We start from the raw sequence: 25,739 nt of genomic DNA, 5'->3' as shown, positions 1-25,739 counted from the left end.
GTACGAGAAGATGTTTGGTAAGAAACCGAACATCAAGCACCTGAGAATCTTCGGTTCTGACATGTGGGCACACTCCCCACAGAGCAACAAGCTTGGGAAGCGTGGGGCACATGGTTTGTTCATGGGGTACGAAAAAGGTGCATACAGGGCATGGATGACTGACTCTAAATCCATAAAGTTCACAAGGAGTGTTGAGTACAATCCTAAGTGGGGGGAAAATGTGGGAATTTTCCAGAGTTACCCAGAGGAGGATGAAGGTGATGTCAAGCAAGCAGCTAAAGCTGAGGAAGCTGCTGAGGATGATGATGATGAGGATGATGATGAGGATGATGATGATCAGAGTTCGGATTCCAGTTCATTGGGCGGCGCTGCTGCTGATGTCAGTGAGAGTGATGACACAGCAGACTACAAGAGTGCAAAGGCCTCAGTCAGACCATCTGATGCGTCTGACAATGAACTGGAAGAACCACTGTTCACCATTGGTCATTTTTCTCCTAAGAAAGAGGAGACGAGTCCAGAAGACTTGCGTCTAGTACGTAGGTCTGAAAGGGCGACCAAAGGCAGACCTCCTAAGAGATTTGCTGATGAGTTTGCTAAGACTGCAACTGCTGTTCTTAGTAGCTCAGAGAAGGTGTGGGAACCTTCAAGCTTCAAAGAGGTTCAGGAGTTAACCTCTAAAGATGCTGAGCCTTGGCTTAATGCCATGAAGGCTGAAGTTGATTCCTTGAACAGGAACCAAACTTGGGAGCTGGTACCGGTAGTCCCAGGTATGAGACTGGTTGGCAGCAAATGGGTCTTCAAGGCCAAGACAGACCAAAATGGCAAGGTTGTCAGACACAAAGCCAGATTGGTTGCCAGAGGTTTTTCACAGGTACCAGGACAGGATTACCACGAGACCTACTCACCCACCGTCAAATATGAGAGCATTCGGCTGATGCTCAAGATCGCTGCGGAGGAGAAACTGCATGTTTCCCATCATGACATTAATACAGCTTTTTTGTATGGGATTTTGAACGAGGAGCTGTTTATGCTTCCACCTGATGGAATGCAGATACAGAAGGGAATGGTCTGTAAACTGCGGAAATCCTTATATGGTCTCAAGCAGAGTGCTAGGTGTTGGAACACAAAACTCACTGAAACATTGCTTTCTCTAGGTTTTTACCAGGGCAAAGCTGATCCATGTGTGTTTGTCAAGGAGGAGGGGCAAAACAAACTGTATTGTTTATGTTTTGTTGATGATCTTCTGATGTTTTGGAAGAATCAGGCTTTCTATCAAAGCACCCTAGCTCAGCTGAAGGAGCACTTTGACATGAAGGATCTTGGTGAGGTATCCAACTATCTTTCTCTGCAGGTGGAGAAGGACCAAGCAGGTAATTTTCTGGTACACCAAACACAGAAAATTGCTGATGTGTTAACCAGGTTGAATTTGGTTGATGCAAACCCAGCAGACACACCGATGGTGACAGGTTACCAGGTAGACAGTACTGCTGAAGCGTTTTCTGACACAACGCTGTACAGATGCATTCTAGGCAAGCTGAATTTCATTGCCAGATGTTCAAGACCTGACATAGCTGTAAGCTGTAATCTGCTTAGCAGACATGCCAACAATCCTACGGTTCAGGATTGGAAAGCTCTGAAGCGCATAGCCCGCTATTTGAAAGGGACTATGCACTACAGGCTGAGGTTCACCAGTCAGAAGACTGGAGGTCTTGAAATCTTTGCAGATGCAAGTTTTGGAAGTGACACCACAGATGGTACAAGCACTTCTGGAGTATGCTACATGTACAACCACTGCCTGTTTGACTGGTTGTGCAGGAAGCAAACAACAGTGAGCCTAAGTTCCTGTGAAGCAGAACTCAATGCTCTGTCATTTTCACTCATGGATTGTGAATGGTTGATGCAACTGTTTAAGGACATCGGGGTTTCTGTGAAATGTCCTATACAAGTGTATCAAGACAATAGATCATGTTTGGCTTTGCTGAACTCAGAGAGTTGCAAGCAGAGAACCAAATACTTGCAGATTAAGCTACATCGTGCAAGAGAGTGTATTCAGAAAGGACTGATTCGGGTGTCCTACATGGCAGGAAATGAAATTCCTGCTGATCTGTTGTCTAAGGTTGTTAACAAAGAACAACTTAAGGTTTACACACAGAGGTTGCAATTGGGTGAACCACAGGTACTACAGGTTACACGGAAAGGGGGAGGATGTTAGGATATTTCCGTTCCACCTTAAGAGAGAGCAGGCTTGTGAGTCACAGAGTCTGCGTATTTCCTGTTACAGGATGTTTATGTTTGCTGTTTCCTTTCGATTTCAGTCGGTCGGAGTCACTGACTCAGAACGGTCATGTTTTTCCTTTGTTCTGTTCAACGCTAAATAAAGTCTGTAAATTATGCTCTTCTGCGGTGCAAGCTTTCTGGCTGTGGTTTCTGCTGATAAACAGTGTGCACAAGCCTGGAATGTGGCAATCCGTTTCTGAGGCTTCGTGTCGCTAACTGCTGGATCTGCCTGGCTACGGGAGATCGATGGACGTCCGGCAGCCGGCTTGGGGCCATGATGGACAATATCTCCCTGGCAGTTTCCCAACAATGGTTGGGAACAACAAAGGTCCTTTTTAAACCTGCCTGGCTTCTCTTCTAATCCCCCCCCCTGCCCCATTTCAGGCAAGCAAATAGATCAATAAAAGGGATCCGACAAATCTCTCCTGAATAAAAATTCTTATTCATTATGAGAAAGCACTTGAAAACACATTAGTTGAGAATGCTATCCATACAATTTTGGAGCTTAACTCTACTTTGTGTGGAAGTTTGTGGGGTATTTATTTCTATTTAAAATTTACTGAGAAACATTAACTTTTTCTTTTGACAGTTTTAATTGAGCTCTCAAAGGTCTTCTGCAGTCTCCTGCTGCCGAATCCTGTATTTTTAACACACTCTTTCTGCTACCCAATTATTTTTCCGCTGACAGTGATGAGTATGCATCTTTCTTATTTTGCCAGGACTTCTTAACCTTGAAATCTCTTTTGATAGCACAAACCTTCTCCCTCTCTGCCAACTGTTAGAGAAATGGGATAAACACAAGTTCAATCCTGCTGTGAAGGCTTTCTGAGCTTGCTGACTCGCTGAGGCTTAACCTCCTTATGTTTGCACAGGGTTTTTCCAACTTTCAACTTCCTTCCTTTTGTCTAACTCATTACTGTTCAGGCGTCAATATTTTCTTTTCTATGTAGGTTTTGCATCTGGATTTAATAACAGATTACAATAAAATATTTTACTAAGCACCTGGTACCACGTCTCCTAATAGAAAACTCAGGTGGTAAGTGCTAACAGGACTGTAGCTAAAACTGGACTAATCAGAAAAGGAGGTTCTAGTATGTTTGAGAAAACCCAAAGTAATACTTAGCAAAAAAACTTAAGGGAGGGTAGCCCCTCCCCTGACAGTCCAATGGAGATGGTACATACTTAGTGTTTGCAGAATGCAGTGTGTTTTGGAAATAAAATCAGAAAACTGCATTTGGAACAGGAGAGTCCATTTAGGTCCCCCCCACCCCATTTTTTGTACAGCGGTACCTCTGGTTGTGAACGCCTCTGGTTGTGCACGCTCCGGGTTACGAGCTCCGCTAACCCGGAAGTAGCTGCTCCTGGTTGCGAACTTTGCCCCAGGATGCGAGCGGAAATCGCGCACCAGAGGCGCCATTAGCAAAAGCATGCCTCATGTTTCCGGTTATGAACGGACCTCTGGAATGGATTCCGTTCGTAACCAGAGGTACCACTGTATTTGAAACAATAGCATAGGAAGCAAAGTGTCATATCCCTCAGCTGGGATTTAGAATCTTTGTTGGTGGGCTTACCGTGGCTACAGGATCTAGCAAACAGTTTATTCTTGCATGTCTCTACAAGGCCATGAAAACATTTTGCAGGTAGTTGACCTTGGGAAGTAAGATCAATTTCGCATTTGAGGTCATATAACTTAGTCCTGCAGGCTGAAGCCTCACTGCATTTCTGTACGGGCTGGACAGTTCACATCTGTGCTGTCGCCCATATGACGTTCTATATTCAATGTAGTAATTTATAACAGATAATGCTATCAATAAACAAGCAGTCATATTTATGCAGTATCAATCAACTGAAGTAAAGTGCTAACTGACAGGCTAGTTTGTAAGATTGTCTTCTGCTTAAAGATACAGTGGTGCCTCGCAAGACGAAAAGAATCCGTTCCGCGATTCTCTTCATCTAGCGGTTTTTTCGTCTTGTGAAGCAACCCTATTAGCGGCTAAGCGGATTAGCGCTATTAGCGGTTTAGCGGCTTATCGGCTATTAAAGGCTTAGCAGCTTAGCTGCTAAAAGGCTATTAGCGGCTTAGCGGCTTAGAAAAAGGGGGGGGGGAGCGGAAAAAAATTCGCAAGACTAGCAAGACGCTTCGTCTTGCGAAGCAAGCCCATAGGGAAAATCGTCTTGCAAAGCAACTCAGAAACGGAAAACCCTTTTGTCTAGCGGGTTTTCCGTCTTGCGAGGCATTCGTCTTGCGGGGCACCACTGTATAGTAACACATGTCATCACAACATTGATGAATCCTGCCCCAATGTCCTCAGCTACAGTAAAGCCTGAATCTTGGGGATCATCTGCTCTTGATTTGATTTAATTGCCAGCATAATCGTTTACAGATCAGATTTAGTGACACTCTGGTCTAAGTTTGTTTGAGATACAACAGCCATTTTGTTCTCAAGTCCCCTTGCTGGGATAGAGGGAGATTTTTATTATTTTTACATGGACTGAGATAAAGTTTTAGTTTTTTCTTTTTTCCAGATTTGACTCCTTTTCTTATTTTTGACTGCTTTTCTTAACTGCCTGATCTACCAATAAAAGTATCCCAATGAAGTGCAAAAGCAAAGTTAGATGGCAAATTACAGCACCCACAGGGAAGAGCTCATTTTATAATTAAATGGTTTTAGAATGTTGTATTATTTTACTGTTGTTAGCTGCTCTGATCCTGGCTTTGGCTGGGGAGGGCGGGATATAAATAAATTATTATTATTATTATTATTATTATTATTATTATTATTATTATTATCATCCCCCCCATTTTTTGATTTATATTTGGCTGTTGGTGCTGCTGTGCCTTGTTGATGTGCTACAAATGTTAAATGATGGTAGGTTCAGAATACAAATCATTTTGTTTCTAACATTTTTTTGCTGGTGCTTTAGAACCTTGGGTGTAAGTGCCTTAACCAAAATACCCATTAAGCCATTTTGTGAGTGTAACTGGCTTTCAACGCCATACTGCTTGTGAATTCATATTTTGTTGTTTCATGCATGCCTGAATTACAAAGATTGGATTATACAATAATCCATTGAAGCTGTAAAGAGTTTCCATACAGATATGTAGAAAAAAGATGTTAAAACAGAGCTTTACCAGGTACTCTCTATACATTTTTGGTTTTAGCATTAAAAAAAATAATAATACAGCTATGTACAGAGTGATTCCTAAGAAGGTAATGCTGCTGCCTCAGAATTTGAAATCTCTATAGCCCTGGTTTTAATTATTTGTATTCACTATTCCTATCTTCATAACTCTCCACCTTTAAGGCTTTCTAAGGCATGAGAGCTGACACTAAGTGGAGCTCTCCATTAAAATTTAGGGAGCAATACTAAGCATTGGAAGCCAGTGTAATTTACAGCGCCTTACATTAAGCTGGCATAAAAGTACACCAGAGCCAAAATCTGTTCGGTAGTGGGGCTACTGCTGGCTGAGACAACCGAAGCCTAGCAGGGAGGAAACAAGCCTTTAAAATAGAGTTTGACCTACGCCATCCTTTTTGCTAGTGCACCTTCCTCAGGATTACCGGGTCATGTGACCAAGCTGATCAATGTTAAGATCTAGAGTCAGTTTGCCCTTCCTTGTCCCTGTCCCTCGCCTTGAACACCCAATTTTCAGGGCTCACAGTCCTATAAATTCTGCTGGTTTTGCCCTGGTTAAATAAGGATGGAGTTATGCTGGCATATTTAAAATAAGTATTTTGAAATTCAAATTTTGGGGTAGATTTGCAGATCGACATAGAAATAGAACGAAATGCACTTATGAGTGGAAACATGCAAGCTGTTGAGCATTGTTCTTGTATTTTTGCTTGTGTGCCGTTGTATTTTCCGGCCATATTTGCCCCATTACTATAGACTCTATATTACTATAGAGCTCTACAATCACCGAGAGGAATAGCATGTTCTTTCGAGGTATCAGTTATCAACTGAGCAATTTCTTCTCCTCTTTTGTTGCTACAATCTACAGACTTGAGAAATCTTACTGGAATCTCATGCTGCGTTTCTTTTAAACGTACATACCCCAAAAGAAATGTTGTTCAATGTGGGAAGAATCTGGTGTGGAATCTACCACTACTGCAAAGTACTTCGCAGATTGCCGCTCAAGCAAAATGTGTTGTTTCTCAAGATTCAAACTTGATTGCCGCTGTCTTTTGGGAATGTTTTAGGCAGAGGAATGTGACTGTTTGTAATATACTCTTTTAATTTCCTTGTGATGAGATGGAATCTCAGTGGTGATGCATCCAATGTCAAGGCCTACATTGTGATCACTCCTCTAATCTTCCAAATTTACTTCCATATCTGTCTGTATGTCTGTTTCTTTCTGTCTTCCATTTCCGTTTCCTGCATCTGCCCCTTCATCAAAATACTGTATATGATTAACCAAATCAGCTGCTCCTCATATGGTGATGAGGTTTCCAACAGTTTCCTCTTGCTTCAATTCTATAGGTGAGTTCATTGAAAAAATGTTTTGATGCCACACTTAATCCACATGGAAAGAGTGTTGACCCCCCCTCCCCCTTTTCATTTTTCTTGTATTTTCTTTGCTGGCCTCCTAATTCATGAGAATACATTTTGGAGAGATGATTTATAAATTAATATTTTTATATCTTTAAAAAGGGAAAGATAAAAAGACAAATATTATATACTAATAATTTAGTAGTAGTAGAAGTAGTGGTAGCAGATTAGTAGTAATATTTCTGTACTTTAGTATTCAAAATTCTACCATATCTGGTACATTAGTACCAAATGTGGCAATGCTGCGTTAGGCTGTCATAAAATAGTACTGAAGCGGTTGCCATGGTGATATAGAATCGGAAGGTAGTGGGGTAAATATGACCCCACTTATCCATTTAAGGGTTAAATCACACTGATAAAGTGATGCTATGTTGAAAGTAAGTGATATTATTCATCATACCACTACATTTCTCAATACTACATAATATTATGGATCATAATTTTTAAGAACGATGACATATAAAGCTCACACAAAACTAGCATCTAAGACCTTAAGGCAAAAATGCAGATGTGGAGTGTTGTAGGGATACAGTACTGAGGGATTTCCTATGTAAATTCAAATACATTTAATACTTTGATTTTCAGAGGAGCCAACTACCTACCTAACGATTTGCTCCTAAACAGGAGTAGAAAATCCTGAGAGTTGTTTTGCCCACTGTTTCCAGTTAATTTATACAAGACAAAATTAAGGGGGACACTGCTGGGATGTGACTAAAGCTGCCGCCTTCCTCTGTAGTAAAATATTACATGCTATAACCGATCTCCCTTTAATAAAAAATTAAAGACCAACTAAGTCTGTTCTGGGTATAAGTTTTCATGTGCATGCACACGAAAGCTTATACCCAGAACAAACTTAGTTGGTCCCTAAGGTACTACTGGACAATTTTTAAATTTTATTTATTTATTTTGATTGCATCAGACCAACACGGCTACCCACCTGAATCCGATCTCCCTTTGTTCAACTTTAAAACTGTTCACTGGGCTTCACCATTCTTTCTGTCAGTCTCAGCTTTATTTGTAAGCAAAATTTTAAATATAAGTAAAAACTGCAGCACCTAGCTGTGCTCACTTGACGAAAACATCAACAATGCTGCAAGAGCTCCTCTGCAAACTTTGCAACTTGTTGCAAGTTGGCCAAAATAACTTGAGTTGTGCACACTGTTTCTCAAGTTAACCAATAATTCCAATTTAACAACACTTTTTTGTCAGAAAATGTCCAAATCAAAATACAGTGGTACCTCAGGTTAAGTACTTAATTCGTTCTGGAGGTCTGTTCTTAACCTGAAACTGTTCTTAACCTGAAGCACCACTTTAGCTAATGGGGCCTCCCGCTGCTGCCGCACCGCCGCTGCGTGATTTCTGTTCTCATCCTGAAGCAAAGTTCTTAACCCGAGGTACTATTTCTGGGTTAGCGGAGTCTGTAACCTGAAGCGTATGTAACCCGAGGTGCCACTGTATACAGAGATGAATAATGATCCAGTAAGTATAAATATCTTTGGTGGGGTTTTCTTTTGGTATAGTGGGGTTTTTTTGTTTTTGCTTTTATCAAGACCTTTACAAATATAATTTGTAAATATAATCCTGATTCTTAGGAGAGTTGTTTGGAAAAAATAATTTTGCCAGATGTAGTCAGCTCTTCATCTGTTCATGATACTGGGGGCAATGAGTTGCTTTGCCCTCCTTTGCTTGAAGGCGGGCTAATGTCAGTGCTGACACCCGCTGCCCTTCGCCAGCAGATGCAGTCCCCTCAGTAGGTGGAGCACGTCACCTGCAGGAGAGGCTAGGCAAGCCCGCCTTCTCAAATCATTCACTGGAACTTTAGTTAATCGCCTCTCCGGATTGGCTGAAAGAAGTGGGGCACTTGGCAGAAGAGAAAACGGGGGGGGGGGGGACAACGGACGAAATGTAAATGCTAGTCTCCACACTATATGCAAACGTTTTCTGAGATCCGAGGGAATTTTTGTGCTATTGGGCCCCCTTTTTGACCCCGTGCAAGGGTACGATGTACCCGTTGTACCTCCCTCTCCTGGACCCTGGGCACTCTGCTCCTCTGCCACTCATGCTTCCACACTGTTAGGAACTAACCCATAGCCTGGTTTCGTGTGATGTCTGAATCTGGGTTGATGGTTTCCTTCTCTGCAGTCAAGCCCGGAGCTTGTAACCAAGATTTATTCTTGTCATGCCACTCATGCTTTATTTGTGGGGAGCAAACCATGAGTCCAGGATTAGACGTAAGGTTAGGCCAGACCAGCAGCAGAAGTGGGGAGGAATACCCACGATTTCAGTAGCTTGCAGCACCACGTTTAGTTTAAGGTGGCATATGAACCAGGCCAATACGTGTGCTTTCAGTTGCTCCTTTTTGCAAGTGCTGTGGCAATTCTGTGCACGTGACTGTGCAAAAAACATCCTGAATACACATTGGGGGGCTTATTTTACTTCACTGCAAACCAATGTCATCTTGACTTCACTTCAGTCTGTGTGTGGTTCTTGGGAGGGCTTCTTGCCAGGTCATTTTGCACCACTCCACTCCCCCCTTCCTGCTGTGTTGGAGATGTGACCCTGGATGGAACAGACAGAGCAGTTTGCAGCTTTCTCATTTTATAAAGCTCTGTGTTTGGGTGTGTGCGTGTGGTTTTCGGTTGAAGTGCCTAAAGCTCAAGAGCTTGCGTGCTCTTAGCAACTAAAATTGGTGCAAAGTCTCTTCTGCCTTTTTCATTGCACTTTTGAAAGGCCAGCTCACTGGTGAATTATATCAAACCTTCAGTAACATCAAACCATTTTACCAATATGGGTTGTTGTTGTTGTTGTTTTTGTGTGGGGGGGGGAGAAATCAGGTGTTCATTTTCATGTCAGTAGGAAAAAATACTATGATTTAGATTTTTAATTCACCACACCTATATTACAAGGTATAGTGTGGCCTGGGAAAGCAGCTCTTGCCAGTTCATATGAATTAGCCCATAGACTTTACTTCACACCACAAGGTGTTGGAGTAGAAGTGACCCATAGAGGCAAGAGTGGGGTAACTGAGGAAGATTGAAGCAGGAAAAGTTAATGGTATTATGACTAACCTCAGAGATGATGTTGGTATTCAATATACATTAATTTAGCCCTGGCAATTGCCTATTTATTGATAGAGGAAGACAAGCCAAAAGTCAAGGTATGTAGAAGATTTGTGACTGGCTCTCTTGACACTTTTCCAATGAAACACTGCCAAGGGAGGCTGCCAAGTGGACTGGAGCTGATGTACAGCTCAGACGATGAGGTTGGGCAAACTTCATGGTGCTTAGAAGCTGTGAATAATGAGGAAGCAAGCTTGCGCTTTTTTACTCTACCCATTGGATGTGCTTGTCCCGTGCTCTTGTCCTCACCCCCATTTGGGGCTGGCTTTGGGCTTGAGGTGGTCTAGGGCAGTGGCTTTCCCTGTCAATGGTCCTGACAGCCTTGTTTAACTGGAATGGCAGTGCTCCAAGCTAGGGCTGGGCAATATATCAATATATTGTCCAAAACTGGTTTGAAGTCCATATTATGATATCGGTTTCATAATTATTTACCTGGTGATATAGCGTAATTCATGATTTGTGTGTGTGTGTGCGTGTGCGCAGACACACACTATGCAAAAATCACAGTGCAGGGAAAGCTGTGAAGCCAGCCAATGCCTCTACATCAGGCTTCCTCAACCTCGGCTCTCCAGATGTTTTGAGACTACAATTCCCATCATCCCTGACCACTGGTCCTGCTAGCTAGGGATCATGGGAGTTGTAGGCCAAAAACATCTAGAGGGCCGAGGTTGAGGAAGCCTGTTCTACATAGTTCTATCCTTATTTCAGATATAGCGATATATCGGTATAATCGTTATGTTTAGTTGGTGATATATCACAATGTTGAAAAACAGATATCGCCCAGCCTTACCTTACTCCAAGCAAGAGTTGTTGGTTTCTCACAGTGTCCCAGAATAATGCAAAGCTGCAGGTATTGCTGGGAGTTAAAACAGAGCTTAGATACGGCTGTTCAGGGTTAGGAGGGCCGAGAGCAGGCATAGAAGTAGGCTTTGACAGGTGCTGTGGCCCTGGCACCTGCTCAAGAGTGCCAGGTGCTGGCCCTGCTGCCCCCCCCCCCATAAGTGTACAGGCTTTGAGCTTTGAGGGCTGCCTCGCCAATCTTCTTCTCAACCTGCAGATGCCAGGAGATGTTGCTGCGTGTAGATTAGGAGTAGAGCTGGCCAACATGATTCTGCTGCTCCCGCCACACATTGGCTAATATATGGCGGTGGCTTTTGCTCAAGCTCCCCATTGTGTAGAAGGAGTGAAGTTTTAATCGGCTTTTAAACTATTGATCACACGCACTAACCCATGGGATAGGATTTCAGTGCCACTCTGCCTTTTATTCCTTTTTAAAAATGTAAAGCGGATTGCCTCCCTTGCTTCTTTCGTTAGCGCTGCTTCCCTTTTTGGAAGCCGAAGTGCATGGCTTGCCTCCGTGTTTGATGAGCCCTGCTATCACAGACTGCTTGGCAACAATTAAACTGGTACTCACCAGACCCCTCAAGCCTGCTTTTCTGTTACAAGCACATGGAATCTGGCACACTGCTTTCTGAAATATTGTTAGAGCAGATAGCCAGCTGGTAACTGGACTGTAATAGGGTAGGGAGTTTCATTATAGCTACCCTCCGAAAGTTAATGCTCATCTGTGTAGAACTTGGAGGGAGGAGGAAGAAACTCCTTCCATTTTTAATGTTCCGAGCAAATACTCCTTTCAGTATTGTCCTGTTGTCTTTTATTTCCTCTTGTTTGCCTGTTCTTCTTAGGAGATAGTGTACATCCAGACCTGCTTTGGGTTGTTCTTTTTGGTTGCGTGTACACAACTGCTGCTTTTAACCTGGTTTCTATAGAAGACAAGATCCTTTTTGTTCTTTTTTTATCTGTTTATTTTTACAGTATGCCTCAACACTCTTAAAACATTATCCATCAAAATTAGTGAAATTAAATGTTTGGAGAACATCAAGTTAAGTGTTAAAAGTTGTAACAGTGCAATTTATGGTCTTTGTCTACATTTTCTATGGACATCTATATCATTAAAAAGTTGTTAGCCATCATAGATGTGGAACGGAAGGGTTAAATAAACTGCTGCTAAACAATCATCCCAAATCTAGACTGATGCAGTCATTTAAAATATATTTTAAAGCCACAAAGGTATTGGGTGAATTTTGGAAGCAATGTTTCACAGGAGTGTCATTTGCTATATCATTTTATTTATATTTCCCCAAGGCATTTAGAAGTAATTATTTCACCATGTAACGTGACTTATTTAGAACAGCTTTGCAGAATATTCAAACCCTATTGTTTGTGATGATTTAAAATACTAGTTTAGTTATCTGAGGAAAGATTAGCAACATTAGGGAGTGGTGAAGGAAATTCTGGAAAGCAACATGACATTATTTACTTCTTCTTGGAAGAAAGGGCTGGTGATATCCGAAACTGAGCAAAAAAATTATTATGCACCAAAATAGACTTGCATTTTTTAAAAAATACATCTGTTTAATTGCACCCTTAAGAATGCATTTGACTGTTTTTAGCATAACTTTGATAACTGATTTCTCTCCAGTAAAGAACCTAGTAATATTTCCCTCTCATTCCAGTGTAACATGTGCACAAGCCCATCACTGTGCACTAACTTTAGATACAATTCTGGACCAAAGAAAATGAGGGAATGATTAGCATCCGCTTTCCATGTCTTAGTACCTTTCAAATGTAAAACTTGCTCATATTCCTCCATACAGCAGGGATAGGAGGATCATTTCGTTGGCTATTTGGGATGGGAGTGATGAGGGCTGGAGTCCAAAAACACCTGGAGGGCCACAGGTTCCCCATTCCTGATAAAGAGAGTTGTATGAGCTGTACCTTCAAAGGGGACATATGCTTGTGAGCTGTACCACCACTGGGAGTGCATGCATCTCTTTGCAAAGGGCGTTTGTACAATGCCCCAAACCATGGCTCTGGAGATATTCTAAACAAGCTCTAAGACCGGATAAACCACACTGACTGAAAAGTGAATTTGTAAGTGAGACAATGTATGTGTGAATCAGTCTTGAGATTCTCAGACTTCTCTGTTGGGGGCCATTCGTTCTGTGGCATGATCGTGGTACTCTGTGGTAAAATCTCAGTGCTTTATCAGCATGGCTTTTGTTTCAGTCTCTTGTTGTTTTTTTAAAATCAGGAATGGGTAACTTTTCCTCCAGAACTTTTCCTTCCAGGTCTGCATACCAGTGGTGGGTGGAGCTAGAGGGGGGAAAAACTGGCTGTAGCAAGGGATGCAGTAGGTTTCATTCCAGGTATGCAAAAATCAGAGGTTTCTATACTTACACCTCTCTACCCACACATTCAGACAAGTGAGCAAGTCAGTAAATAAGCAAGCAAGCAAGCAAGCAAGCAAGCAAGCAAGCGTTATTATCGCCGTACAAAAACAGACAAAAGCACTTGAAGAGGTCATGGAGCAGGGCCATTCATAGATGTGGCCTGGAAATAGAAGGGAAGGGTCCCAAGGACAAGGTAGAGAGGCCTGGAGGGCTGCATTCTAGGTAGGTTTTGGAATTGGGCTGAAAGACTTTTCACAAATAACGCAAAGTGTGTTTTGGCACTATGATCACCCTTTTCTGTTCTCTCATGTATACAGATGCAACCTTCTCATGGTTAGTGGCAAATCATAGCAGCATGTGTCTGAACCCTGTGTCATCTAAATATCCCTCATTCTGCTGCCCTGCAGTGTACCATGAACATATTCTAAGTTTTATCCATCACCACATGCTTGGTTTTTACCGCCTTCACCCTTCTTATCACTGCTCGTTACTAATGATTTTTTGTTAGTGTGTGTGTCAAATTCTCAATTTTATCTCCCAGTTTAGTGTTTGTGCTGGTTTCTTTACATTGCTTGAGTATTCTAATATTACTTCCCCACTCCCTTATGTCCAAAGACTATTGATTGAATTGGTTATTTTGGTGTTTTTGTTTATTATTTATAAATATGAACATTGTCTTTCAGATTTTGACTTGAACTATTTCTGGCACTGGAACAAGTTTACAGATTATGTGCAATGTGTTCTGGCTTTCACGGGAGTCACAGGATACATCACTTACCTTTCTCTTGACTCAACTATCTTTGTTGAAACTCTGGGCTTCCTTGCCGTGTTCACTGAAGCCATGCTGGGCATCCCTCAGCTCTATCGTAACTATCAGAATAGGTCAACGGAAGGAATGAGGTAAGATGGTATGCATGTCTCTTAAAATACTTCAGTCACGTTTCTGGCTCTGTTCACACACGTAATTACTTCTCATTGCTTCGGCAGCCTTCCCAGAACTACTTTGATTAAAATAGGAAAATAACACAACAACTCTCTGGGGAGGCGAGGGGGGAAGCTGCTTGGAAAGGTGATTTCAAGCTGGAAATGGCAAACAGGGAAAAGGGCTGCAGAACTCTTCTGCCTCTTCTTTCTCTTATTGCCCCCTTTCTCTGAAGCAGCTTTTTCCTTTTCTAAAAGGGCCGTTGGGTTATGGTAATTTAATATACCTATACCTTCACACTTCTCCCCACCCTGGGGTTTCACATGTGTATATACCCATGCAGGACATCCATTTGAAAATCTGTGAGTCCATCAGTGTCCAATCAACATTGCAATCAAACTTGCATTTGATGGCCCCTTCAGAAAAGGAAAAAAGCTGCTTCCAGGAGGGGAGGGTTCATATGGAGAAGCAAAGTGGAAGCACAGGATATGTGTAGTTTTCTCTTGCTAGCCATTTCCAGCTTGACATTGTTTTCCCAAGCAGTTTTAACCCCACCACCACCCTGGGGTTTCAAGTGTGTATATGTACCCATGCAAACACACATCTGAAAATCTGAGTGCACCAGAGTCCAGTCCACCTAGCTGTTTTCTTCTCTACAGCTTCTGGAGTTTCTCTGAAATTCATGAGAAGGACAGGAAGGGAAATAAGCCAAAAGTTAAAAATGTGTGAAGTATATGAGGAATAGTAATTGTCCTGGCCACTGATACTTGTACTGTAGGCCTGAGAAGCTTGCCAAGGGAGCTCAGATGGAGTATCTTCCAGTAATTTAATATACTTTTGGAATATATGCTAAGGAAAGCCTGCATCACTTATAAACCAATTCCCCTGCCCCCACTTAGATCTGCATTGCAGTTGCTATTTAATAAGACTTTGGAGCTCATTTTGGGTGTAGAGTGTGTTGCAGAGCGGAGAATTTAGGCAGAGAAGTTATAATTCTATTAATGACCATTCTAATCTTGACATCCAAGTACTAGAGCTCCCAGAATAGCACATTAGTAACATCTATCAAGTAAAGAATTGCTTAATTTCTATTCATCTCAGGACTTCAGTAAGTCTCCAGTCGTTTCTTGTTATAAATGAGTATTTTAATGGAAGTTAATTGTTTTATAAGAGAGGATTCAATTTATCACTGGTGGTTAGATTATGTTTAATTTCTTTGACATCATCTGATTAAAAGAACTAGGAAATAAATGCATCATTTCAGAGTTCCCGGATGCTAACATATTGCAAGAATGTGACGTCTGAGAAAAGGAAAGATGATAGTTCATAAAATGGTATTGGTGTCCGAAACTGGGTATCTACCTCTAAAACTTCCTTTTCTTACCAAGTCTTCTTCATCTTTAACTTCTACCACACCCCCTTTAACCGTTCCTTACTCTTCCTTCATAACCATCATATCCTCACCTGCTGCCTTAGCCGCTACTCTTCACCATACTCTTTGCCAGCTCTTCAGTTTTTCCTCTGCTGCAGAGATGGGAAATCTGTGGCCCTCCCAGATGTTGTTGGGCTTCCCATCAGCCCCAGCCAGCATGGCCAGTGGTCAGAGATGCTGGGAGCTGGAGTCCAACAGCATATGGACGGCAATAGGTCCCCCATCCTTGTCTAACCATTTTACTCTATCTTCCAAAGTTATTTCGTTTTGTGCGTATGCTAATCAGCTCACTCGTGGCCATGTAGACTATTTTCCGAAACTCTGGAGATCTTATTTACACTTTGGGCAACTCTCTTAGGGCCATTTGTCTGGTGGTTTTTGTTTTGTTTTGCTTTGTCTTTTAAAAAAGCTGATTAAGATTTGAGCTCTACAAAGGTTAATGCAAGGCGAGGGCCTTTTCTTTCTTTTTTAATCACTTCAGGAATGTTCTTTCAAAGAAGAATTGCAAAGAACCAGCCTCATTTAATCACTAAATGCCACATTGGTGTTGATGAATGGATTGAAGTTATGAATGAGGTGCACCAGCAGAAGCCGATGAGTCATGGGTCTGAGAGGTTTTTTAATGGTTGTTGGCAGCACATGCAGGGAAATCTGGTGGCTGAAACTGTCTGCTTTTGTCTTTTGTTGCTTTTTTATTTCGTTTTGTTACATCAGCATGAAACAGGAGAGCAATTTGAAATATGAACAGTTTTCAGAGTTAGGATGGTTTCTTTCAAGTAGCTGTTTATGTTCAAAGGAGCGGTGAATGCAGTAAGCAGAACCCCTTTTTTGTTTTCCATTTTTTGGAAGGAGATGGTGTTACTTTGTAGTTCAGTGGAAGAGCAATGGCTTTGCCTGCAGAAGGTCCCATGTTCAATCCTCAACATTTTCAGTTAGGAAAGGGTAGCAGGTGATGGTAAAGCCCTCTGCCTGAGAATTGGAGAGCCACAGTCAGCCAGAACAGATAATATTTGACTAGAGAGGTCAATGGTTTGACTTTGTTGAATGTTAGCAGGAAATGTTGCTTGCTGTGTGAAATTTGAAGAGCAATGTAGCTAATGTGCTGTCCACCAGATGTTGGACACTAACAACTTCCATCAGCACCAGCCAGCACGGCCAGTGGTCAAGGATGATGGGAATTGTACTCCTGTAACATCTGTATGATAGCATGTTGGTCATTCCTGCTCTAGACAGTGACTCATTTCCCAGTTTTTTTCATTAGAATATCTTCGGTTTTTTGATACCACCTCCCCACTTAGGGTTCCATGATTGGGAGAAAGGTGAGATATAAACGTAAGAAAATAAATATTATTGCTTATATTTATTTGTTTGACCACACATACTTGCAGAATGCCCACCAATTTGAGGGGGGCAGTATGTGTGATGAGGCAGGGCATGTCAGTCCCCTTTCCCCCTGCCACATCTTCACCACCCCTCTCTAGCTCTCCTCAGAGGCCAGGTCTGGCCCTGCTCTTGCATTTTCTCAGTAGCCGCAATTTCACTAGTTGTTAGATGGTCTCACCAGATGAAAGACTGGGCAGTGCGGGACAAGGGAGGAAGGAGAGGTTGCCGTGCAACTTCACAGGTTTTGAGCTTCCCTTTCCCCACAGTTTCGTTTGATGCTTTGGAGCAGTGCACTTGGAAGAGAGCTTGTATATGTGCCTGCATGCTCCATCCAGGAGATGTCCCTGTGATTGTCCCTCTGTGTGTGGGAAGGCCAGACCAGAACCAAGAAGCTGGAGCTGGTGCTGCTTGGATAAATAATCCAGGCTGTGTTTTCACTTGCTGGTCCTCTAGCTCTTCAGCCAGGCAGCAGCAGCAGCTTCAGGGGCTGATCCTTTGGAGTTTCGCCACCCCATGGCAACTCAAAAAAACTCTTGAAAGTGGCCCTGTTGTTCCTCTACCCTTCAGTCATGTTGAACAGTTTTGGTGTCAGTCAGCACGCATTACAATCTCTAAACAAATTACTTCTTGCAGTTTATTACCTTGTTGGTAACATTAAGCGGGATTGAGCACTACAAGGAGATTGATGAATTCAAGTGCATTGTGGGAAGCTCCTTATGTCTGATGATGGCCATGGGAGAAGAGATAAACAGTAGAGGAGAACACCATTTATGGAGTTTATATGTCCCTGGTGTTAAATGTACCAAAGCTTTCTCTTGCTGAAGGGTGTGATTAAGACACAAAAATTAACTAAGGATATTTTCACTAGCTCTCGTGTGGAACACTTGTATTTTAAGACCATTGATTCAGGCTATGGGGAGTATTAAAGTTATAATAGGAAAACTTTAATATATATTTATATTTACAAGAGAGAGAGAGACTTCATATTCTACTGTAATTGAAAACCTCCTAATATTTAAATAGCATGGACAGACCGTGGAGAGAATATAATAAGACAAAGATATGAATCATTGGCATGGTACCAGCTAAATTGAACTTGGGGTTTAAATATTTTATTACCACTATAAATTCATATCTTCTTGAGGGGATTGCAAGAAGAAGGATTAAATAAATTTATATTTAATACTAGTGGGCTCTGCTGTGACCCTCAGCCTGCAAGAATTGTTCCCCAAAGCAATAATAATCTCTCATTAAATTGTTTGTAGAATTCATATTAGAAATAAGTAGAACACTATTGCACTTGGTGTTCTCAATTGTCTCTATGAATAAAAAGGTAAATAACCGGTGCTTGTTTATGTGCACCGTGGCCTGGAGTTTAGGGTGCACAACTCATCCATTTTCATAGCACCTGTTTCCCAATGGTGTTGCTCTCCTGCAGTCATAGGGAGATATGGCTTAAGTGACTGCATATAGATGTTAAATAGCATTGGATGCAGTGTAGCGCCTTGCAGCACCCCACGGTTTGCCAGGGGGCTGTGGCACAGTCACACAGTGCTGCTCTCTGGAACTGTCCTGCAAGTGGTAATCAAACCACTGAAATGCTGTGCTTCTGACCCCAGTGTGTAGAGATGATTCAGAAGAATGCCTTTGGCCAACAATGCATGGAGACGATCCAGGAGAATACTGTGAACAGTAGCATCAAAAGAGATCTGCAAGATTAACAGGGTCACATTCCCCCTGCCTCTCTCACAGAGGTGGGCATCCATTAGGGCACTTCTGTCTCCAAACCAGGCCTCAGACCTGATTGAAATGGCTCCAGATAATCAGTTCCCTCCAACAGTTTCTGCAACTTAATACACACCCTCTTATGCACCTTGCACAGAAAGGAACAATAGTTGGAATAAACCTCTGGTTCCTTGGAATAAACTGCCAGGTCCATTCTGTGGGGTGGGGGGTAGCTTTAAGAAGTCACAATAGGCAAGAAAGCCATCCTGCTACAATTGTCCACATTCTCAGGCCTTGAAAATTGAAACTGATGCCATAAAATAGGACGAGACAGTGCATTGGATGCCTCATCAGATACTGTTTCAGCAGTGATGAACAGATTGCCATGGAGGCGAGCAATTTTGTCTTCAGAATGCTTTGCAGAGTTGTTACAGCGAGCTGCTGATGGCTCTTACATGGGGGGTAGACATAAGTAAACCCCAAACCACTCAAAAAAGCTCAGCTGGATAGATATCTGAAGATGTGATGGACGTAGCAATGTAAGCTTTTATTTTTCTGCCCTCACCACCACTTAGTAGGCACAATTAGTGTGTTTCCGGATGTCTTGATGACAGGTCTTGTGCCTGTGTCGTTGTTTGGAGGTCTCTGACATATCAGGAAGCTTCACACCATTGGAAATGGGAACTTGGGTGCAATTGTGTTGATGGTTTCACGTCTTGTGCTATTCCATGAGCAAGACTGCTGACTCTGCTTATCAGATAACCCCCCTCCAAAAAAAAAGAGAGCATTTAGGGATCCATTTGATTCAACATGTATCTGCTTGGGAGAACTGGTTGCATGAGATCAAAATTCACAATATATTGTTCTGATCATAACAAGAGGGTAATATATATGTGTGTACGCGCGCACACACAGAGAAAATCTAGAAGCCATCTGTGTTCATGAAGCAGCTGTTGCCTGTAGGTCTGCTTTATGCACTATCCTTGGAATAAGGCTGCTTCTGGACTATACCCCTGCGGGGTGAGCTGCTAATGTGAATCCAGCAACGCCAAGGAAACACACTGCAAATGAGAAAATACCCTGGAAGCCTTAGAATCTGTGTGCCGCACATGTGCTGCTTGATGCCAGTGTTTAACCACCCAGAGGGATGTTGACGTGGGTAGTTTCTTGCTGACTTCTGCTTCTCTGTGATTGGTAGAGGAATTTGACCTTAATTCCCACCCACTCTGAGGCAAGTCCATCAATGGTAAACACATTCCAAGTTGATGTAGTTGTTTCATGAGCGTGACACAGATTTCACGCCGGATCATCTTTCTCTGCTACGAAACCTCTATCATATGCTCTTACTGAAGGGCTGCGTATACCCCCCCCCCAAAAAAAAAGTATGCTGTAACAAACCACTGATATTATGCTATCCACTCACTCAGGGATATGGTTTCTGCTTCATGCCAATGTTCTAAAAATAACCGCCAGAGCTCTTCCTTCCCAATTCCGGTCAACTGGTTTTTGTGATAGACGAGGGCTGGACATACTGCTTCCTCTTGAGATTGTCAGTGCTGCTGTAATGCCAGAGAGATTGCTGCAAAGTGACATAAGAAATTCCTTCCTGAGGTTGTGCACATTGGCATGCCGGAATGAGTTTCAAATTTAGAACTCCTAATGGTTGACCAACTTTTGCATCCCGTCAGCCTTTAAAGAGGGACGATTACCTGCTCATTCAGGAATTCCATATTTTTAGGGTGCAATCTGATGTGAAATTGTCATGAGCTGCCAGTTCTTTTAAAAATGTCCCCATTAATAAAAGCACACTGTTTGGAAGCTTGGGACATGGATTGCATTATTATTACCAATCTGGAATTTTGATTGCCATTAAATTCCCATTAAATTCCCAACAGCTTCTTTGATTTCATGGCTTGCATTTTCCTTTAACTAGCTTCCTTGCTGTCTGTTTTTAATTCATGTTGTGAGCCACCTTGGGGCCCTGCATTGGGAGAAAGCTGGGAGATAAATACATCAAGCAAGTAAATAAAATAAATAAATAAATTGATTTATGATGGCACATGTCATAGACTTTCTGCAATAAAGCCATACTAAGAATGCAATCATGTGCATAGTTTACTTACAAAAACAGCCAAGTGTCTTTCAGCACATTGAAAACTAACACATTTATTATAGCATTTTTTTTTGGGGGGGGGGTTGCTGCAAGAGCCTTTTAAGATTCTGGGCATCTTAATTGTCCAATGAATAACACTTGCACTGATGTTCGTGGCATATATATAGTTAGGGCGTCATTACATCGAGGAAGAGACATGTAGCATTTTAAAATTTGTGTACTGACTTGTTTGGTGAAAGCACTCTAGAATTTGAGAGGAAACTTTATCATTCTTGACCCTCTTTGCTTCTATTTTCTTGGCAGTATTTGCGTATGTGAAGAAATGGTTGCATCATGAGCGAAAATGTCAGTGTACCTTGTGTAAAGGTTCAAATGTGTAGGGAAAAACTGACAGTTCACTTCTGACTGAAGCCAGAAAAGATACTAAGGCCTAGTTCACACTAAGTGACAATCCTTGATTAAGCATGAACAAATTGAGCTTGTGAGTACTTACTGCAAAAACTGCAGCTGCTTTGCTCATTCCTGACGAAGCACTAACCAGAACTAAGCCATGATTTGTCTTTGTATATCCATACCCAAGCTCATGGTTTTTGTCTCCCAGACAGACTATGGGCAGTAAGCTAAGAGCAAGCTTTGGCTACAGCTTAAGTTTTGTCTGTAGTGAGACAAACCTTGAACGTGGGTTCTTGTGTAACACTAAAGCAAACCACAGCAGGGCTGTGGGTAGCATGATAGTGGCATGATGGTAGCAGGAGCAAACCAGACATGTTTTCTTGTACCCGCATGTAGACTTGTTCATGCTTAGCCATAATTCAGCTTAGTTTTAACATGCAAACCAGGCCAATGTACATGTGGCAGTCTGCCGAGAAACGACTTAGGCTGGAACATTTTACAAATAGGTGTTTTGTCAACATGCAAGGTTTTCTGTTATGGCAGTTAATAGCAGAATCTAGCTTCTCTGTGGGTCAAGAGAATTGACAAGGGTTAAATTGTGATTGGCCCTTTCGTGGCTATTCTGTTTAGAATTTGTCCTTAGGTGTACACCAGTGAGGAGTCAGAATTCCAGGAAGGACCTGTTGATTGGTAAAATTGGTTCTGGCTGGAGGCAGTATAAGGGTGGGCAAAATACTGTTTGAAGTCTGTCAGTCATTAAAGCAGCAGTTGGTTGGTTAGAGGGTGAAGATACTGAAAAGACTAAAGATGCAGAAAGTGAGCTCAGAATCCCTGATGGCAGAAGCTTAGGGAAGCCACCCAGGAAAGCGAAACCCCGGAGTCAGTTCTCCAGTTTAACTTCTGACTAGTCAGTAGCTGGCCACAGGAAGACACTTGTTAAGACCTTTGTGGCTAAGTCCTTCAGCAGAAAGAAGACTTCAGAGGAAAACCGATGTATGTCTGTCAGGTGGACAGCAGCAGTCTCAAGAGTCAAAGAATCATAGAAGTTTAGAGTTGGAAGGAACCACAAGGCTCATCTAGTCGAAGCCCAAGTGACAGTAGCAGATTTAAAACAACAGCAACTTATTTTTAACAGTTATTATACCACATACTATTAAATAACCAATCTGCAAGCAAACCATTTATTATTATTTTATATTATCTTTAATAAACTTGGCATATTTTCCAGTTCTGTTTGTCTCATATCTATACTCTGCTACTATGTGTAGTAAAAGGCGGTTGAAGAAACAAGTTAGAATTAAAATGCTGCATTGATAATTTAAGAGGTTTTATTTAAATTGTATGATGTAGGGATCTTAAAAGAGTGTATAAATAGAAAACGGGATATTGTACCTACAGATATTGTACCTACATAGCAACTAGAAATTGCTAAGCACCCAGAGATATGCAAACCAAATTCCTCCCTATCCCTAGTTAACAGTAGGATTCCTCTACATCACAGGTGTCAAACACAAGGCCCGCGGGCCAAATCCGGCCCGCCAGACCTCCTCATGTGGCCCGTGTAGCCGTCGCCGGGCGCCAGCCTTCACCTTTTATTTTCGCTTTTTTTTTTACCCAAGAAAGTTTACATGGTGCGGCTCCCTACTCGCCTCCCCCCCGTCGCTCTTAAGGGCGTGGCCGTTGGGGGCCGAAGCGAGGCGGGCAGCTGGCTTCTCTCTCCCGCTCACTGCTCAAAAAGAGCAAGCGGAAGGTCAGGTCCTCGGAGAAACTTTTTTATTCCAGCCTTGGATCTTCTCCGGGGATGCTGGATCCCAGCGCGCAAACTCGCCCTGCGGGAGGCGTCCTCTTCTCCTCCGCGCTGGATTTCACCAGCCCGGGGCTTCCCTTCCTCTTCATTTCGCCTCCCTCTCCATCTTTGCACAGCCAGCCTTTCCACGACCGACGATGCCCGTGATCAAGTTGTTCTTTGGGAATATGGGCTGGCTGGTGGTGGTGGGGTGAGTGGGAGAGAGAGAGAGGCGCGCGCGCACACTCCAAACACCCTTAAAATAAATGTAAAGTGGGGGCGGCGATGATGATGGCTGTGATGGGAGGGGGCTGTGTTCCCTGGCACCCCCTCCGCTCCCCGCCCCCCACTTCCTCCTCCTCCTCTTGCAATTTCGCGGCAAGCCAAGCGAGGAAGGCGATCTGGCGCCCGGCTCTCTATCTCAGCTCCACAAGTTGGACTCCGCGCCCGCGCAGCGGCGCTGGGCGGTTCTCCCTGCCTTCCGGCACATGTCAGTCCCGCTGGCACATTCCTGGGAGGAGACCGGACGCGGCTCCTTGCAGCCCTTCCATCACTCGGTCACACAATTGGGCGGCTCGCTCTCCGCCCTGCCAGCAGCTCCGCCTTGATCTCTCCCTCCCGCCTCGGGGAAGGAAAGGAAGAAGCCGGAGATCCAGTTGCAGGCAGCGCGCTCGCGCTCTTTCGCCTTTTGCGCTATGCAATGGCACCCCGAGATGGGGGGGGGGGGCAGGGGAATTAGCCAAGGAAAATGAGAGTGCACAAGGCATGTTGATGCTTTCCTGTCAGAGCTCTCTCTCTCTCCCTCTCTCTCTCTCTCTCCCTCCCACACACACACACATTTTATTTACAGCCCCATGCCGTGTATGTTTACTCAGAAGCCAGCCTCACTTTCTTCGACAGGAGTTTCAAGTAAATGCACATAGGATTGCAGCAATCGTCTCATTAGGGCTCATTATTTGTAACAACTTTGTTTCCTAGTTCTGCTGGATCTCTCAGTGGCCTTTGATACAATCGACCATAACATCCTTCTGGACCGTCTACATTATTACAAAAAACAGTAATAATTGAATGCAGTGACAATAATTTATGATAATAAAGAGTGGACACATAGTCCTACAGATACAACCGGCCCTTTGAGGGTGACCAAACTGCTGATGCGGCCCCCGATGAATTTGAGTTTGACACCCCTGCTCTACATAATAGGGGCTAGAGGTGGTGGTTCTCCACAAAGTGGTGGCAGCTGATGGGAAGACAAAACCCCCTAGACCCAATCTTTCATAATGCATTTCAAGTAGCAAGCAGAAAAGTGTAAGTAATGGTTAAGTGAAAGTTCAAAGAACTGACAGTAAAAATACTTGCTCAGGGCAGATGCAAGCTAGCATAAGCAGTCAGACCAGATAGATGACACTAATAATGGTGAGATTTCTACTGGGAGTCTTATAACTGAGAATAGTAAAACAAACATTTTGCACAGTGAGATGTACCACAGTGTAGTAATGACCCACCTGAGGTCTTTACCCACTAAGAGAGAGAGAGAGAGAGAGAGGTTCTGGAAAGTCATGTATATTTTAGAAATCTAATTCTGTGGCTTGGATTTAAGAAACAATTTGCCATTATCCTGGCAGCAAGCATGTAACTGAAGCAAGACCATTTGTCTGTGTTCACAAACTTGATCCAGAATAACTCCTTTGCCATTTTAGTAGCTGTATGCAGATTCAGTTTCTCTTGCAGCACAGAGTCACAAAAATCCCCACTTTCTCTTTGTTATTGAGCTACCCAAGGTACATGTACTTAAGAGCTACCAAGTTGCTTAAATGAAAATTGTCTTTGGCCAATTGGTTGAGTATAAGTCTGGCTTTCCTGACTTTGGTCATCATACTTTAGAAGATGGCCTCTATGCCTTGAAAGAAAAATGACTGTGGAAATGTCTGAATTGGTAAGCCATAGGGAGTTTCACATGGTCTCCAGTAAAAGAGGTTTTCTTCCATCTAACATAGAATGTGGCCTTCTCAGTAACAAACCATGCCCTGTGCTAATTTTCATTTGGCTAAGTGTCATCCAGGCCTAAGCCAGGATGACCCCTCAGATGAAAACCCCAGTGACATGAAGACTGAAGACCTTATGGTATCTCCTGACTCCAGTGCTACCCCAGACACCCCCAACATCTCTGGAGAAGTGTCGCCAGGCCCATCAACAGTAGAGGACCAGAAAGACCCATGAAAGACGTTCTCGATTGACCTGCTGCTGCTCTTTCAGCTGTTGAATACTGGCACCAGAAGATGGAGGCACTGACATCCACTGTTCAACTGAGTATACAGCTCAAGTCCAAAAGAACTAGACTTCTCAAGAGAAAAGGACCTCCTTACACGCAGACAACCTTGAAGGCTCGGCTAACGGATGTCGGTGGGGACATAACTCCCCAATGAAGACTGTGAGTTGCTGGAACAACAGTGGTCATTGGCTCTATGCACCCAACTTCCTGTTCCTGCTTCCTACTACCCTCATTGACCCTGGGCCTTGGACCTTTGCTAATACAGTGGTACCTCGGGTTAAGAACTTAATTTGTTCTGGAGGTCCATTCTTAACCTGAAACTGTTCTTAATCTGAGGTACTACTTTAGGTAATGGGGCCTCCAGCTGCTGCCACGTGATTTCTGTTCTCAACCTGAAGCAAAGTTCTTAACCCAAGGTACTATGTCTGGGTTAGCAGAGTCGGTAACCTGAAGCGTCTGTAACCTGAAGTACCACTGTACTTTGCTCTTGGAAACGTGTCCACTTTTGTGTTTGATTTCTGCTTTACCTCTAA

General features: G+C 42.9%; 1 protein-coding gene across 2 annotated transcripts in view; it reads left to right on the top strand.

Annotated features, from left to right (window-relative positions):
- The window catches only part of SLC66A2 (solute carrier family 66 member 2), a 64,433-nt gene that overhangs the window by 29,409 nt on the left and 9,285 nt on the right, over positions 1-25,739 (top strand). For both annotated transcript variants that reach the window (XM_028737518.2, XM_028737516.2), the window contains one exon: positions 13,864-14,080. In XM_028737518.2, the coding sequence (XP_028593351.1) occupies positions 13,864-14,080 (217 nt within the window). The remainder of the gene's footprint in view (positions 1-13,863; positions 14,081-25,739) is intronic.

The sequence above is a fragment of the Podarcis muralis genome, chromosome 8 (genome assembly GCF_964188315.1).
Source record: "Podarcis muralis chromosome 8, rPodMur119.hap1.1, whole genome shotgun sequence".
NCBI classification, from domain to species: Eukaryota; Metazoa; Chordata; class Lepidosauria; order Squamata; family Lacertidae; genus Podarcis; species Podarcis muralis.
The sequence above is the reverse complement of the archived record's forward strand: the minus strand, read 5'-3'. Positions and strand labels throughout refer to the sequence as shown.